We start from the raw sequence: 19,614 nt of genomic DNA, 5'->3' as shown, positions 1-19,614 counted from the left end.
ATCTGAAGGGTCTCTCTCTGGGTTGGGCCAGTTGATCTGAAGGGTCTCTCTCTGGGTTGGGCCAGTTGCTCTGAAGGGTCTCTCTCTGGGTTGGGCCAGTTGATCTGAAGGGTCTCTCTGGGTTGGGCCAGTTGATCTGAATGGTCTCTCTCTGGGTTGGGCCAGTTGCTCTGAAGGGTCTCTCTCTGTTGGGCCAGTTGATCTGAAGGGTCTCTCTCTGGGTTGGGCCAGTTGATCTGAAGGGTCTCTCTCTGGGTTGGGCCAGTTGATCTGAAGGGTCTCTCTCTGGGTTGGGCCAGTTGATCTGAAGGGTCTTTCTCTGGGTTGGTCCAGTTGATCTGAAGGGTCTTTCTCTGGGTTGGGCCAGTTGGTCTAAAGGGTCTCTCTGGGTTGGGCCAGTTGGTCTGAAGGGTCTCTCTCTGTTGGGCCAGTTGCTCTGAAGGGTCTCTCTGGGTTGGGCCAGTTGATCTGAAGGGTCTCTCTCTGGGTTGGGACAGTTGATCTGAAGGGTCTCTCTGGGTTGGGCCAGTTGATCTGAAGGGTCTCTCTCTGGGTTGGGCCAGTTGATCTGAAGGGTCTCTCTCTGGGTTGGGCCAGTAGATCTGAAGGGTCTCTCTCTGGGTTGGGCCAGTTGATCTGAAGGGTCTCTCTCTGGGTTGGGCCAGTGGATCTGAAGGGTCTCTCTCTGGGTTGGGCCAGTAGATCTGAAGGGTCTCTCTCTGGGTTGGGCCAGTTGATCTGAAGGGTCTCTCTGGGTTGGGCCAGTTGATCTGAAGGGTCTCTCTATGGATTGGGCCAGTTGTATAAGAAAGCCTTATGATGATAATATTCTGGATCACAGAGTGTTAGGTGAGTCCAGAATTTGGTGGCTATTTTCTCAATTTGGAGTGCTAGGGGAATGTCCCAAATGGGGCTTTCATCCAATGATGTATATTTTAAATAGTAAATAAACTAAACGTTGCTGCTCCACTACGCCATCTCCTCCGGGAGGTAGCCTAGTGGTTAGAGTGTTGGGCCAGTAACCAGCAGGGAGCCTAGTGGTTAGAGTGTTGGGCCAATAACCAGCAGGTAGCCTAGTGGTTAGAGTGTTGGGCCAGTAACCATTAGGTAGCCTAGTGGTTAGAGTGTTGGGCCAATAACCAGCAGGTAGCCTAGTGGTTAGAGTGTTGGACCAGTAACCAGCAGGTAGCCTAGTGGTTAGTGTTGGGCCAGTAACCAGCAGGTAGCCTAGTGGTTAGAGTGTTGGGCCAGTAACCAGCAGGTAGCCTAGTGGTTAGAGTGTTGGGCCAATAACCAGCAGGTTACCTAGTGGTTAGAGCGTTGGACCAGTAACCAGCAGGTAGCCTAGTGATTAGAGTGTTGGGCCAGTAACCAGCAGGTAGCCTAGTGGTTAGAGTGTTGGGCCAGTAACCAGCAGGTAGCCTAGTGGTTAGAGTGTTGGGCCAATAACCAGCAGGTTACCTAGTGGTTAGAGTGTTGGGCAAGTAACCAGCAGGTAGTCTAGTGGTTAGAGTGTTGGGCCAATAACCAGCAGGTTACCTAGTGGTTAGAGTGTTGGGCCAGTAACCAGCAGGTAGCCTAGTGGTTAGAGTGTTGGACCAGTAACCAGCAGGTAGCCTAGTGGTTAGAGTGTTGGGCCAGTAACCAGCAGGTAGCCTAGTGGTTAGAGTGTTGGGCCAGTAACCAGCAGGTAGCCTAGTGGTTAGAGCATTGGGCCAGTAACCAGCAGGTAGCCTAGTGGTTAGAGTGTTGGGCCAGTAACCAGCAGGGAGCCTAGTAGTTAGAGTGTTGGGCCAATAACCAGCAGGTAGTCTAGTGGTTAGAGTGTTGGACCAGTAACCAGCAGGTAGCCTAGTGGTTAGAGTGTTGGGCCAGTAACCAGCAGGTAGCCTAGTGGTTAGAGTGTTGGGCCAGTAACCAGCAGGTAGCCTAGTGGTTAGAGTGTTGGGCCAGTAACCAGCAGGGAGCCTAGTGGTTAGAGTGTTGGGCCAGTAACCAGCAGGTAGTCTAGTGGTTAGAGTGTTGGACCAGTAACCAGCAGGTAGCCTAGTGGTTAGAGTGTTGGGCCAGTAACCAGCAGGTAGCCTAGTGGTTAGAGTGTTGGGCCAGTAACCAGCAGGTAGCCTAGTGGTTAGAGTGTTGGGCCAGTAACCGAAAAGTTGCTAGTTCAAATCATTGAGCTGACAAAGTAATATTCTGTTGTTCTGCCCCTGAACAAGGCAGTTAACTCTCTGTTTCTAGGCCATCATTGTAAATAAGAATGTGTTCTTAACTGACTTGCCTAGCTAAAAAAGGTTAAAATAAAAAAATAGGACATTTGAGTGTAGACAAATATTATAATCAAAAATCTAGTTGGTGGGTTACATTTATACAGTGTCTTTCTAAATGAAAAATATGCTCTGAGCACTTTATCTGTTAGAGACTTTATGGCAAAAAGCACAGATTAACTTCTAGTCAGACCAAGGTCAGTACAGCTGGTGTTGTGTTTGAGGGTTGTTTCTCCTAGGGTGAAATGGTCTCCACTTTACTGATCTGGATCTTTTCTGCATATTAATGATAGAGTCTAGTAAGAAGTAGAGAAAGTTAGTAGATTGTTTTAATATGGTAGCCAGTATAATATTACACCCTACTCTGCACCAACCCTTCTGCATCTCTGTTCCAATACAGTCTCTACTGCTCTTGAGGGCCTTTATTTAATACTTTACTTTAGACAATGCAACTCTCTCTCTCTCTGTCCCTTTATCACTCTCTATCCCTCTCTCTCTCTCTCTCCCTCTCTCTCTCTCTGTCCCTTTATCACTCTCTATCCCTCTCTCTCTCTCTGTCTCTCCCTTTATCACTCTATATCCCTCTCTCTGTCTCTGTCTCTCTCTCTCTCCATCTCTCCCTTTATCACTCTCTATCCCTCTCTCTCTCCCTTTATCACTCTCTATCCCTCTCTCTGTCCCTTTATCACTCTCTATCCCTCTCTCTGTCCCTTTATCACTCTCTATCCCTCTCTCTGTCTCTGTCTCTGTCTCTGTCTCTGTCTCTGTCTCTGTCTCTCTCTCTCTCTCTCTCTCTCTCTCTCTCTCTCTCTCTCTCTCTCTCTCTCTCTCTCTCTCTCTCTCTCTCTCTCTCTCTCTCTCTCTCTCTGATCCCTCTTTCAGCATCTCTGAGTGTCAGTCCTGACAGATCTCAATTCTTTGAATTTGAGTCTGTCTCTCTGAGCTGTGGGGTTCAGGTGAACTCTGCTGGATGGAGAGTGGTGAGGAACTCATCGAGAGGAATCCTTTCAGAGTGTAATACTGACTGGGGAAAACAACAAGGGTCTTCATGCATCATGTCACTAATACCACCAGACAGTGGAGTGTACTGGTGTGAGTCTGGGTCTGGAGAACACAGCAATGCTGTCAACATCACAGTACATGGTATGTCCACAAACACCATCTACTAACATTATAGTGTTTAGTGGTTCATCTGGTTTCAGATAGCTAATGTTTATATTTGATGTTTACATATTATATACTGCTGTGATGTCAAAACTATGAAATAACACATATGGAATCATGTAGTAAGCAAAGAAGTGTAAAACAAATCAAAATATATTTTATATTTGAGATTCTTCAAAGTAGCCACCCTTCGCATTGATGAGTGCTTTCCACACGCTTGCTATTCTCTCAACCACCTTCATAAGGTAGTCACCTGGAATGCATTTCAATTAACAGGTGCGCCTTGTTAAAAGTTAATTTGTGGAATTTCTTTCCTTCTTAATGAGTTTGAGCCAATCAGTTGTGTTGTGACAAGGTAGTGGTGGTATACAGAAGATAGCCCTATTTGGTAAAAGACCAAGTCCATATTATCTTCTTATGGCTGGGGGCAGTACTGAGTAGCTTGGATGAATAAGGTGCCCAGAGTTAACTGCCTGCTACTGCCTGCTACTCAGGTGTACATCTACTACTAAGGTGCCCAGAGGTGCCCAGAGTAAACTGCCTGCTACTCAGTCCCAGCTGCAAATATATGCATATTATGTCTGTGAGTATAACAGAACTCATATGGCAGGCAAAGACCTGAGAAAAAATCCAACCAGGAAGTGGGAAATATGAGGTTGGTCGTGTTTCAAATCATTCCCTAATGAAGACACAGTGGGATATTGGTCATGTTGCACTTCCCAAGGCTTCCACTAGATGTCACCAGTCTGTAGAACCTTGTTTGATGCTTCTGCTGTGAAGGGGGGCCGAATGAGAGGGGATTGAGTAAGGTCTGCCATGAGCTGACCATATGCTGACCATGCACATTCATGTGAGAGTTAGATTGAGTTCCATTGCAATTCTGAAGACAAAGGAATTCTCCGGTTGGAACATTATTGAAGATTTATGTTAAAAACATCCTAAAGATTGATTCTATACTTCGTTTGACATGTTTCTACGGACTGTAATGGAACTTTTTGACTATTCGTCTGCTCCTAGTGAACGTGCTTCGTGAGTTTGGATTTGTTTACCAAACGCGCTAACAAAAGGAGCTATTTGGACATAAATGATGGACATTATCGAACAAAACAAACATTTATTGTTGAACTGGGATTCCTGGGAGTGAATTCTGATGAAGATCATCAAAGGTAAGTGAATGTTTATTATGTTATTTCTGACTTCTGTTGACTGCACAATATGGCGGATATCTTTTTGGCTTGTTTGGGCTCTGAGCGCCGTACTCAGATTATTGCTTAGCTTTTTCTGTAAAGCTTTTTTGAAATCTGACACAGCGGTTGCATTAAGGAGAAGTATATCTTTAATTCCATGTATAACACTTGTATTTTCATCAACGTTTATGGTGAGTATTTCTGTAAATTGATGTGGCTCTCTGCAAAATCACTGGATGTTTTGGAAGCAAAACATTACTGAACGTAACGCGCCAATGTAAACAGATTTTTGGATTTTTGGATATAAATATGAACTTTATCGGACAAAACATACATGAATTGTGTAACATGAAGTCCTATGAGTGTCATCTGATGAAGATCATCAAAGGTTAGTGATTCATTTTATCTCTATTTCTGCTTTTTGGCTGGAAAAATGGCTGTGTTTTTCGGTGACTTGGCTCTGACCTAACATAATCGTTTGTGGTGCTTTCGCTGTAAAGCCTTTTTGAACTGGCTGTTGTCCTATCGGTCCCGTTAACGGAACCTCAGAAGTTATGGCAAGAACAGCTCAAATAAGCAAAATGAAACGACACAAGGAACAGACACATCTCAACATCAACTGTTCAGAGGAGACTGCGTGAATCAGGCCTTCATGGTCAAATTGCTGTAAAGAAACCACTACTAAAGGACACAAATAAGAAGAAAATACTTGCTTGGGCCAAGTAACACGAGCAATGGACATTAGACCAGTGAAAGTCTATCCTTTGGTTTGACGAGTCCAAATTTGATATTGTTGGTTCCAACCGCCATGTCTTTGTGAGACGCAGAGTAGGTGAATGGATTATCTCTGCATGTGTGGTTCCCACCGTGAAGCATGGAGGCGGAGGTGTGATGGTGTTGGGGTGCTTTGCTGGTGACACTGTCAGTGATTTATTTAGAATTTAAGGCACACTTAACCAGCATGGCTACCACAGAATTCTGCAGCAATTTGCCATCCCATCTAGTTTGTGCTTAGTGGGACTATCATTTGTTTTTCAACAGGACAATGACCCAAAACACACCTCCAGGCTGTGTAAGGGGTATTTGACCAAGAAGGAGAGTGATGGAATGCTGCATCAGATGACCTGGCCTGGCCTCCACAATCACCCAACCTAAACCCAATTGAGATGGTTTGGGATGAGTTGGACCGCAGAGTGAAGGAAAAGCAGGCAAAAAGTGCTCAGCATATGTGGGAACTCCTTGTTTGTGTCAGGGTTCCTGAGTGGCTGTATCACATCCGGCCGTCATTGGCAGTACCTTAGGGCGGCGCACAATTGGCCCAGCATCGTCCGGGTTTGGCCGGGGTAGACCATCATTGTAAATAAGAATTTGTTCATAACTGACTTGCCTAGTTAAATGAAGGTTAAATAAAATTTATAAATTAAAAAGACTGTTGGAAAAGCATTCCAGGTGAAGCTGGTTGAGAGAATGCCAAGAGTGTGCAAAGCTGTCATCAAGGCAAAGGGTGGCTAATTTGAAAAATATATTTTGATTTGTTTAATACTTTTTTGGTTACTACATGATTCCATATGTGTTATTTCATAGTTTTGATGTCTTCACTATTATTTTACAATATAGAAAATAGTAAAAATAAAGAAAAACCCTTGAATGAGTCCAAACTGAGTCGGTGCATCCAAACCTTTGATGTTTATATATTATATACAGCTGGAGCTGTGATCCTGGAGAGACCTGTTTATATATGATGTTTATATATTATATACAGCTGGAGCTGTGATCCTGGAGAGACCTGTTTATATATGATGTTTATATATTATATACAGCTGGAGCTGTGATCCTGGAGAGACCTGTTTATATATGATGTTTATATATTATATACAGCTGGAGCTGTGATCCTGGAGAGACCTGTTTATATATGATGTTTATATATTATATACAGATGGAGCTGTGATCCTGGAGAGACCTGTTTATATATGATGTTTATATATTATATACAGCTGGAGCTGTGATCCTGGAGAGACCTGTTTATATATGATGTTTATATATTATATACAGCTGGAGCTGTGATCCTGGAGAGACCTGTTTATATATGATGTTTATATATTATATACAGCTGGAGCTGTGATCCTGGAGAGCCCTGCCCTTCCTGTGACTGAGGGAGATTCTGTGACTCTGCGCTGCAGATATCAGGGAACTCCCTCTAACCTCACAGCTGATTTCTACAAAGATGGATCCCTCATCAGGACTGAGACTACAGGAGAGATGACCATCCCTGCAGTATCCAAGTCAGATGAAGGACTCTACAAGTGTACCAACTCTGAAGGAGAATCACCAGAGAGCTGGATGACTGTGACAGGTGAGACATTACATTCATTTGTATGAATTTATTTTTTATTTAACCTTTATTTAACTAGGCAAGTCAGTTAAGAACAAATTCTTATTTACAATGATACCAAAAAGCATAAGGCCTCCTGCGGGGACGGGGGCCTGGGATTAAAATAAATAAATAAATACAATATAAATAGGACAAAACACACATCACAACAAGAGAGACACCACTGCACTACATAAAGAGAGACCTAAGACAACAACATAGCAAGGCAGCAACACATGACAACACAGCAAGGCAGCAACACATGACAACACAGCATGGTATCAACACAACATAACAGCAACATGGTAGCAACATAACATGGATACAAACATTATTGGGCACAGACAACAGCACAAAGGTCAAGAAGGTAGAGTACAATAAATCACACAAAGCAGCCACAACTGTCAGTAAGAGTGTCCATGATTGAGTCTTTGAATGAAGTCTTTGAATGATTGAGTCTTTGAATGAAACGGTCCAGTTTGAGTGTTTGTTGCAGCTCGTTCCAGCCGCTAGCTGCAGCGAACTGAAAAGAGGAGCGACCCAGGGATGTGTGTGCTTAAGGGACCTTTAACAGGATGTGACTGGCAGAACAGGTGTTGTACGTGGAGGATGAGGGCTGCATTAGATATCTCAGATAGGGGGGAGTGAGGCCTAAGAGGATTTTTATAAATAAGCATCAACCACAGGTCTACAGAGATGACCAGTTTACAGAGGAGTATAATAGAGACAGTAGATCTAGCTGGTCTGTCATAATATAATAGAGACAGTAGATCTAGCTGGTCTGTCATAATATAATAGAGACAGTAGATCTAGCTTGTCTGTCATAATACAATAGAGACAGTAGATCTAGCTGGTCTGTCAGAATATAATAGAGACAGTAGATCTAGCTGGTCTGTCATAATATAATAGAGACAGTAGATCTAGCTGGTCTGTCAGAATATAATAAAGACAGTTGATCTTGCTGGTCTTTCATCATATCATAGAAACAGTAGATCTCGCTGTGATTTTTTGCTGAGTTTACATAAGCATCAACCAGTGGGTCTTGTGTATACAGAGATTACCAATTTACAGAGGAGTATAGAGTGCAGTGATGTGTCCTATAAGGAGCATTGGTGGCAAATCTGATGGCCAAATGGTAAAGAACATCTAGCCGCCCGAGAGCACCCTTACCTGCCGATCTATAAATTATGTCTCTGTAATCTAGCATGGGTAGGATGGTCATCTGAATCAGGGTTAGTTTGGCAGCTGGGGTGAAAGAGGAGCGATTACGATAGAGGGAACAAAGTCTAGACTGCAGCTTTGATATGTGCTGAGAGAAGGACAGTGCACCGTCTAGCCACACTCCCAAGAACTTGTATGAGGTGACTACTTCAAGATCTAAACCCTCAGAGGTAGTAATAACACTCCCAAGTACTTGTATGAGGTGACTACTTCAAGATCTAAACCCTCAGAAGTAGTAATAACACTCCCAAGTACTTGTATGAGGTGACTGCTTCAAGATCTAAACCCTCAGAGGTAGTAATAACACTCCCAAGAACTTGTATGAGGTGACTACTTCAAGATCTAAACCCTCAGAGGTAGTAATAACACTCCGTACTTGTATTCATAATAATTAGTGTTCTTATAATCCCTGCTGGTCATTAGAAGTGTTAGCAGTTGATGTTATTCTTCAATAACACAGACCCCAAAGCAAATCAGGGGGAAAAGAGGTTTATTCAAATATTTTTTACCGGTATTTAACTAGGCAAGTCAGTTAAAAGAACAAATTCTTATTTTCAATGACGGCCTAAGAACAGTGCCTTGTTCAGAACGACAGATTTGTACCTTGCTCAGGGATTTGATCTATGCAACCTTCCGGTTACTAGTCCAACGCTCTAACCACTAGGCTACCTGCTGGTTACTGGTCCAACGCTCTAACCACTAGGCTACCTGCTGGTTACTAGTCCAACGCTCTAACCTCTAGGCTACCTGCTGGTTACTGACCCAAAACTCTAACCTCTAGGCTACCTGCTGGTTACTAGTCCAACGCTCTAACCACTAGGCTACCTGCTGGTTACTAGTCCAACACTCTAACCACTAGGCTACCTGCTGGTTACTAGTCCAACACTCTAACCACTAGGCTACCTGCTGGTTACTAGTCCAACACTCTAACCACTAGGCTACCTGCTGGTTACTAGTCCAACGCTCTAACCACTAGGCTACCTGCTGGTTACTAGTCCAACGCTCTAACCACTAGGCTACCTGCTGGTTACTAGTCCAACACTCTAACCACTAGGCTACCTGCTGGTTACTAGTCCAACACTCTAACCACTAGGCTACCTGCTGGTTACTAGTCCAACGCTCTAACCACTAGGCTACCTGCTGGTTACTAGTCCAACGCTCTAACCACTAGGCTACCTGCTGGTTACTAGTCCAACGCTCTAACCACTAGGCTACCTGCTGGTTACTAGTCCAACGCTCTAACCACTAGGCTACCTGCTGGTTACTAGTCCAACGCTCTAACCACTAGGCTACCTGCTGGTTACTAGTCCAACACTCTAACCACTAGGCTACCTGCTGGTTACTAGTCCAACGCTCTAACCACTAGGCTACCTGCTGGTTACTAGTCCAACGCTCTAACCACTAGGCTACCTGCTGGTTACTAGTCCAACACTCTAACCACTAGGCTACCTGCTGGTTACTAGTCCAACACTCTAACCACTAGGCTACCTGCTGGTTACTAGTCCAACACTCTAACCACTAGGCTACCTGCTGGTTACTAGTCCAACGCTCTAACCACTAGGTTACCTGCTGGTTACTAGTCCAACGCTCTAACCACTAGGCTACCTGCTGGTTACTAGTCCAACACTCTAACCACTAGGCTACCTGCTGGTTACTAGTCCAACGCTCTAACCACTAGGCTACCTGCTGGTTACTAGTCCAACGCTCTAACCACTAGGCTACCTGCTGGTTACTAGTCCAACGCTCTAACCACTAGGCTACCTGTCGCCCCAATAAGACAAATAATGTTTGGAAGTAGATGGTCATTCTCCCCTGTCCTCAGTGATGCTCTCCAGTGATTCTCTCATAAGAACAAAGGGATGTAGTTTATAACCCAGCCCTAGCCTGTGGTAGACCAATTAGAATTCCTTGCAATAAAACTGTGCCAGTGGCCAAATAACAAGTATCCTAGTTCAGGTTGAATATATAGACAAATTCCTCCCATGTCTCTGCATTAATCTCCTATTACAAAAAAAAACAATTTCCCTTGATCATTAGTACTGTATTGACCTCTCACCCTCTTGTCATCTCTGCGTTGTGAATTTATCTTTGGAATCGTCTTATAGAAGTAATAAATATGTCATAATAAATAATATTAATCAGATCACAGTTTATAACTTTTTACTGTGTTGTTTTTCAAGATGGGGGCTCTACCTCATCCTCCTCTCTCCTCCTCCCTCTGTCTGTCTCTGGGTTGGTGGCTGCTCTCTCCATCTCTCTGATCATTCTACTGGTCCTGTTCTGCAAGAGGAACAAAGATGTAGCAGCTGAACCCAGAGATGTTACGTATGCTGACGTCAGAATCATACAGGACCCAGAACCCAGGAGAAGGAGAGGTACACATACAAACACAGACTCTTGTACAAATAACCTTGTGGGGACACAAAATTCAGTCCCATTCAAAATCGTATTTTCCCTAACCCTAACCTTAACCCCAAAACCCTAACCGTAAAACTAACCCTAGAGCTTCATAAGGCTAGGCGCCCCGCTAGCGGGACAACTTCCGGGAAACTGGAGGGCGCGCAATTCAAATAAATAATCATAAAAATTATGGATATTAAACATTTAGGTACATACAAGTGTCTTATATCAGTTAAAAGCTTAAATTCTTGTTAATCTAACTGCACTGTCCAATTTACAGTAGGCTTTACAGCGAAAGCATGTCATGTGATTGTTTGAGGATGGCACCCCACATCAAAGTATTTTTCCACCGGCACAGGTTTCATAAATTCACAAATAGCGATTAAATATTCACTTACTTTTTGAAAATCTTCTTCTGATTTGTTATCCAAAGGGTCCCAGCTACAACATGTAGTGTCGTTTTGTTAGATAAAATCTTTCTTTATATCCCAAAAAGTCAGTTTAGTTGGCGCCATCGATTTGAGTAATCCACTCGTTCAATGTGCAGAGAAAGGAATCCAAAAAGCTACCGTTAAACTTTGTTAAAACTAGTCAAAATAAGTTTATATTTAGATACCCTAAAATGTAATTAAACTATAATATATGATACAGAAAGAAGTATGTTCAATAGGAAAACGATATCAGCAGGTGCGTGTCCTCTTCGTCGCACACGCATACACGAATTTCCAAGTCTGTGTCCTTGTACTAAAACTCATTTTTCTTCCTCGTTTTGGAAGAAACAAGCCTGAAACCTTGAACAACGACTACTGACACCCAGTGGAAGCCATAGGAATTGCATACTGGGAGCTGGGGGATTTTCTACTACCATATCTATTGTGTTATAGTCTCACACAATATTTGTAACTTTTCTACAGACTTCAGAGTGTTTTCTTTCCAATGGTACCTGGCTTCAGGGCCTGAGCAACAGGCAGTTTACTTTGGGCACCTGACGTGGCAGAAATTGAGAAAAATAGGCCCAAGCCTGAAGAAGACCCTAACCCTAACCCTAGCTCCTAACCCTAACCCTAAAACTAACCCTAACCCTAGCTCCTAACCCTAACCCTAACCCTAGCTCCTAACCCTAACCCTAGCTCCTAACCCTAACCCTAACCCTAGCTCCTAACCCTAACTCTAGCTCCTAACCCTAACCCTAACCCTAGCTCCTAACCCCCCAAAAAATTCTAACCAAAACCCTAAACCGCATAGAAATAGCTTTTGACCTTAGAAATAGCCTTGGGGGAACCAACAAAATGTCCCTATTTGGTCAAATTTGGGTTTGTTTACAATTCTTGTGGGGACATCTGGTCTTCAATTATAGATAAACATGTCCACACACAAACAAACATAAAATCACACACGTCCAACAAACACACACACACACACACACACACACAGTACAATGTCTTTATGTCTTTAACCCGTTGTCTCGTCTCCTCCAGAGAAGTCTCCAGGAGCTGATCCAGTCTACTCTGCAGTGAAGACCTCCAACACCACAGGTACTGTAATACTGTATAATACTATAACACCACAGGTACTGTAATACTGTATAACTTCTAGTTCCTCCCAAACCCGGATCCGGGAGCACCCCCATCAGTAAAAAAGCTGACTAGCATAGCCTAGCATAGCGTCACAAGTAAATACTAGCATCTAAATATCATTAAATCACAAGTCCAAGACACCAGATGAAAGATACACATCTTGTGAATCCAGCCATCATTTCTGATTTTTAAAATGTTTTACAGGGAAGACAAAATATGTAAATCTATTAGCTAACCACGTTAGCAAAAGACACCACTTTCTTACTCCACCATTTTTTTACTCCATCAGTAGCTATCATAAATTCGACCAAATAAAGATATAAATAGCCACTAATCAAGAAACAACTTCATCAGATGACAGTCTGATAACATATTTATTGTATAGCATATGTTTTGTTAGAAAAATTTGCATATTTCAGGTATAAATCATAGTTTACCATTGCAGCCACCATCACAACTCTCACCAAAGCGACTAGTATAACTACAGAGAGCAACGTGTATTACCTAATTACTCATCATAAAACATTTCTTAAAAATACACAGCGTACAGCAATTGAAAGACACAGATCTTGTGAATCCAGACAATATTTCAGATTTTCTAAGTGTTTTACAGCGAAAACACATTATAGCGTTATATTAGCTTACCACAATAGCATACATCACAACAGCATTGATTCAAGGCAAAAATAGCGATAACGTATAAACCACCAAAATATATTAATTTTTTCACTAACCTTCTCAGAATTCTTCAGATGACAGTCCTATAACATCATATTACACAATGCATATAGAGTTTGTTCGAAAATGTGCATATTTAGCGGCACAAATCGTGGTTATACAATGTGATTAGTGGCCAAAAATTCAAGCAATCTGTCCGGCGCCATCTTGGAGAGGCACCTAATCTAATCGAAAACTATTCATAAACTTGACTAAAAAATACAAGTTGGACAGCAAATGAAAGATAAATTAGTTCTTAATGCAATCGCTGTGTTAGATTTTTAAAATTAACCTTACTGCGCAATACAGCGTGCGCCAAAGCGAGACCGCACCATAATTCATGGCGGAAATATTATTTGACATTTGTCAACATAAATACGAATTAACAGCATAAAGACTGCTTACTATTAGCTGAGCTTCCATCAGAATCTTGGGCAAGGTGTCCTTTCTCCAGAACAATCGTCTTTGGGTTGAAAGACATCCTCTTCTCCTGTCGAAATAGCAGCCAACGATAGCCACCCACTGGAGAGGTGTCCAACTCGTGAAAGCGCATGACAAAGAAATCCCAGAAAATCGCAATAAACTGCCATAAACTGCTATAAGTCGGTTTAAATTAACTACCTTATGATGTCTTTAACACCTATAACGAATAAAAACATGACCGGAGATATAGAACTACTAAAACGAAAGCGTTTGCAGGACGCCATTGTGATGTCTTCTTGCGCCAGGCGCACCGTTGAAAAGGAAGGTACTTCCGTTCCACGGTCTTATATAAGGTCCCAGATTGCGCAATCCACTCCATTCAAATTCTCCCCGCTTACTGACATCTAGAGGAAGACGTATGCAGTGCATGTAGCCCCATAGCTTACATGGGGACTTATAAACTGACCCTAGAACAGTGACCTCGATTTCTGAAATCTCACTCCCCGACAGGAAATGTGCTGCAGAATGAGTTCTGTTTCACTCAGAGAAATAATTCAAACTGTTTTAGAAACTAGAGTGTTTTCTATCCAATAGTAATAATAATATGCATATTGTACGAGCAAGAATTGAGTACGAGGCAGTTTAATTTGGGAACTCATTTTTCCAAGATCGAAATAGCACCCCCCATAGGCTCAAGAGGATAACACTATAACACCACAGGTACTGTAATACTGTATAACACTATAACACCACAGGTACTGTAATACTGTAAAACACTATAACACCACAGGTACTATAATAACACCACAGGTACTGTAATACTGTATAACACTATAACACCACAGGTACTGTAATAACACCACAGGTACTGTAATACTGTATAACACTATAACACCACAGGTACTGTAATACTGTATAAAACTATAACACCACATGTACTGTAATAACACCACAGGTACTGTAATACTGTATAACACTATAACACCACAGGTACTGTAATACTGTGTAACACTCCAACACCACAGGTACTGTAATACTGTATAACACCACAGGTACTGTAATACTGTATAACACTATAACACCACAGGTACTGTAATACTGTATAACACCACAGGTACTGTAATACTGTATAACACTATAACACCACAGGTACTGTAATACTGTATACCACCACAGGTACTGTAATACTGTATAACACTATAACACCACAGGTACTGTAATACTATATAACACTATAACACCACAGGTACTGTAATACTGTATAGCACTATAACACCACAGGTACTGTAATACTGTATAGCACTATAACACCACAGGTACTGTAATACTGTATAACACTATAACACCACATGTACTGTAATAACACCACAGGTACTGTAATACTGTATAACACTATAACACCACAGGTACTGTAATACTGTAAAACACTCCAACACCACAGGTACTGTAATAACACCACAGGTACTGTAATACTGTATAAAACTATAACACCACAGGTACTGTAATAACACCACAGGTACTGTAATACTGTATAACACTATAACACCACAGGTACTGTAATACTGTATAACACTATAACACCACAGGTACTGTAATAACACCACAGGTACTGTAATACTGTATAACACTATAACACCACAGGTACTGTAATACTGTAATACTGTATAACACTATAACACCACAGGTACTGTAATACTGTATAGCACTATAACACCACAGGTACTGTAATACTGTATAACACTATAACACCACAGGTACTGTAATACTGTATAGCACTATAACACCACAGGTACTGTAATACTGTATAACACTATAACACCACAGGTACTGTAATACTGTATAACACTATAACACCACAGGTACTGTAATACTGTATAGCACTATAACACCACAGGTACTGTAATACTGTAATACTGTATAACACTCCAACACCACAGGTACTGTAATACTGTATAACACTATAACACCACAGGTACTGTAATACTGTATAACACTATAACACCACAGGTACTGTAATACTGTATAACACTATAACACCACAGGTACTGTAATACTGTATAACACTAACACCACAGGTACTGTAATACTGTATAACACTATAACACCACAGGTACTGTAATACTGTAACACCACGTGTACTGTAATACTGTATAACACTATAACACCACCGTTACTGTAATACTGTATAACACTCAAACACCACAAGTACTGTAATACTGTATAGCACTATAACACCACAGGTACTGTAATACTCTATAACACTATACCACCACAGGTACAATAATACTGTATAGCAGTGTAACACCACAGGTACTGTAATACTGTATAACACTATACCACCACAGGTACTGTAATACGGTATAACACTATAACACCACAGGTGCTGTAACATTATAACACCACAGGTACTGTAATACTGTATAACACTCAAACACCACAGGTACTGTAATACTGTATAACACTATAACACCACAGGTACTGTAATACTGTATAACACCACAGGTACTGTAATACTGTATAACACTATAACACCACAGGTACTGTAATACTGTATAACACTCAAACACCACAGGTACTGTAATACTGTATAACACTATAACACCACAGGTACTGTAATACTGTATAACACCACAGGTACTGTAATACTGTATAACACTATAACACCACAGGTACTGTAATACTGTATAACACTATAACACCACAGGTACTGTAATACTGTATAACACCACAGGTACTGTAATACTGTATAACACTATAACACCACAGGTACTGTAATACTGTATAACACCACAGGTACTGTAATACTGTATAACACCACAGGTACTGTAATACTGTATAACACCACAGGTACTGTAATACTGTATAACACTATAACACCACAGGTACTGTAATACTGTATAACACTATAACACCACAGGTACTGTAATACTGTAAAGCACTATAACACCACAGGTACTGTAATACTGTTTAACACTATAACACCACAGGTACTGTAATACTATAACACCACAGGTACTGTAATACTGTATAACACTAACACCACAGGTACTGTAATACTGTATAACACTATAACACCACAGGTACTGTAATACTGTATAACACTATAACACCACAGGTACTGTAATACTGTATAACACTATAACACCACAGGTACTGTAATACTGTATAACACTATAACACCACAGGTACTGCAATGCTGTATAGCACTAACACCACAGGTACTGTACTACTGTACAACACCACAGGTACTGTAATACTGTATAACACTATAACACCACAGGTACTGTAGTACTGTATAACACTATAACACCACAGGTACTGTAGTACTGTATAACACTATAACACCACAGGTACTGTAATACTGTATAACACTATAACACCACAGGTACTGTAGTACTGTATAACACTATAACACCACAGGTACTGTAATACTGTATAACACTATAACACCACAGGTACTGTAATACTGTATAACAGTATAACACCACAGGTACTGTAATACTGTATAACACTCCAACACCACAGGTACTGTAATACTGTATAACACTATAACACCACAGGTACTGTAGTACTGTATAACACTATAGCACCACATGTACTGTAATAACACCACAGGTACTGTAATACTGTATAACACTATAACACCACAGGTACTGTAATACTGTATAACACTATAGCACCACATGTACTGTAATAACACCACAGGTACTGTAATACTGTATAACACTATAACACCACAGGTACTGCAATACTGTGTAACACTCCAACACCATAGGTACTGTAATAACACCACAGGTACTGTAATACTGTATAACACTATAACACCACAAGTACTGTAATACTGTATAACACTATAACACCACAGGTACTGTAATACTGTAAAACACTCCAACACCACAGGTACTGTAATAACACCACAGGTACTGTAATACTGTATAACACTATAACACCACAGGTACTGTAATACTGTATAACACTATAACACCACAGGTACTGTAATACTGTATAACACTATAACACCACATGTACTGTAATACTGTAATACTGTATAACACTATAACACCACAGGTACTGTAATACTGTATAACACTCCAACACCACAGGTACTGTAATACTGTATAACACTATAACACCACAGGTACTGTAATACTGTATAACACTATAACACCACAGGTACTGTAATACTGTATAACACTATAACACCACAGGTACTGTAACACTATAACACCACAGGTACTGTAATACTGTATAACACTATAACACCACAGGTACTGTAATACTGTATAACACTATAACACCACAGGTACTGTAATACTGTATAACACTATAACACCACAGGTACTGTAATACGGTATAACACTATAACACCACAGGTACTGTAATACTGTATAACACTATAACACCACAGGTACTGTAATACTGTATAACACTATAACACCACAGGTACTGTAGTACTGTATAACACTATAACACCACAGGTACTGTAATACTGTATAACACTATAACACCACAGGTACTGTAATACTGTATAACACTATAACACCACAGGTACTGTAATACTGTATAACACTATAACACCACAGGTACTGTAGTACTGTATAACACTATAACACCACAGGTACTGTAATACTGCATAACACTTAAACACCACAGATACTGTAATACTGTAAAACATTATAACACCACAGGTACTGTAATACTGTATAGTACAATAACACCACAGGTACTGTAGTGTTGTATAACACTATAACACCACCGTTACTGTAATACTGTATAACACTCAAACACAACAGGTACTGTAATACTGTAATACTGTATAACACTCAAACACCACAAGTACTGTAATACTGTACAACACTATACCACCACAGGTACAATAATACTGTATAGCAGTGTAACACCACAGGTACTGTAATACTGTGTAACACTATAACACAATAGGTACTGTAATACTGTATAACACTATAACACCACAGGTACTGTAATACTGTAAAACACCACAGGTACTGTAATACTGTATAACACTATAACACCACAGGTACTGCAATACTGTATAACACCACAGGTACTGTAATACTGTATAAACACTATAACACCACAGGTACTGTAATACTGTATAAACACCACAGGTACTGTAATACTGTATCACACCACAGGTACTGTAATACTGTATAACACTATAACACCACAGGTACTGTAATACTATATAACACTATAACACCACAGGTACTGTAATACTGTATAGCACTATAACACCACAGGTACTGTAATACTGTATAACACTATAACACCACAGGTACTGTAATACTGTATAACACTATAACACCACAGGTACTGTAATACTGTATAATAACATTCAGGTACTGTAATACTGTATAACACTATAACACCACAGGTACTGTAATACTGTATAACACTATAACACCACAGGTACTGTAATACTGTATACCACTATAACACCACAGGTACTGTAATACTGTACAACACTATAACACCACAGTACTGTAATACTGTATAACACTATAACACCACAGGTACTGTACTACTGTACAACACTATAACACCACAGGTACTGTAATACTGTATAACACTATAACACCACAGGTACTGTAATACGTATAACACACACAGGTACTGTAATACTGTATACCACTATAACACCACAGGTAATGTAATACTGTATAACACTATAACACCACAGGTACTGTAATACTGTATAACACTTCAGGTACTGTAATACTGTATAACATCACCGGTACTGTAATACTGTATAGCACTATACACCACAGGTACTGTAATATGTATAACACTATAACACCACAGGTACTGAATACTGTCAAACACTAACGGTACTGATATACTGTATACCACTAACCACACAGTACTGTAATAATGTAAACAATATAAACCACAGGTACTGTACTCCTGTACACACACTATAACACCACAGGTACTGTAATACTGTATAACACTTAGGTACTGTAATACGTATAACATCACCGGTCTGTAATACTGTACAACACTATAAACACCACAGGTACTGTAATACTGTATAACTAACACCACAGGTACTGTAATACTGTCAAACACTACAGGTACTGTATACTTGTATACCACTATAACACCACAGGTACTGTAATAATGTACAACACTATAACACCACAGGTACTGTACCTGTACAACACTATAACACCAAGGTACTGTAATACTGTTATAACACTAACACAACAGGTACTGTAATACTGTATAACACTATAACATCTAACAGGTACTGTAATACTGTATAA

General features: G+C 40.7%; 1 protein-coding gene across 1 annotated transcript in view; it reads left to right on the top strand.

Moving 5' to 3' along the window:
- Window positions 1-3,271: 3,271 nt before the first annotated feature.
- LOC120037796 (low affinity immunoglobulin gamma Fc region receptor II-a-like) overlaps window positions 3,272-19,614 on the top strand; it is a 28,988-nt gene continuing 12,645 nt past the window's right edge. The window contains exons 1-2 of the mRNA XM_038983769.1: window positions 3,272-3,410; window positions 6,729-6,971. Of these exons, the coding sequence (XP_038839697.1) occupies window positions 3,323-3,410; window positions 6,729-6,971 (331 nt within the window). The 5' untranslated portion in view covers window positions 3,272-3,322. The remainder of the gene's footprint in view (window positions 3,411-6,728; window positions 6,972-19,614) is intronic.

Source organism: Salvelinus namaycush, unplaced genomic scaffold, assembly GCF_016432855.1.
Source record: "Salvelinus namaycush isolate Seneca unplaced genomic scaffold, SaNama_1.0 Scaffold188, whole genome shotgun sequence".
In the NCBI taxonomy this organism is placed as follows: domain Eukaryota; kingdom Metazoa; phylum Chordata; class Actinopteri; order Salmoniformes; family Salmonidae; genus Salvelinus; species Salvelinus namaycush.
The sequence above is the reverse complement of the archived record's forward strand: the minus strand, read 5'-3'. Positions and strand labels throughout refer to the sequence as shown.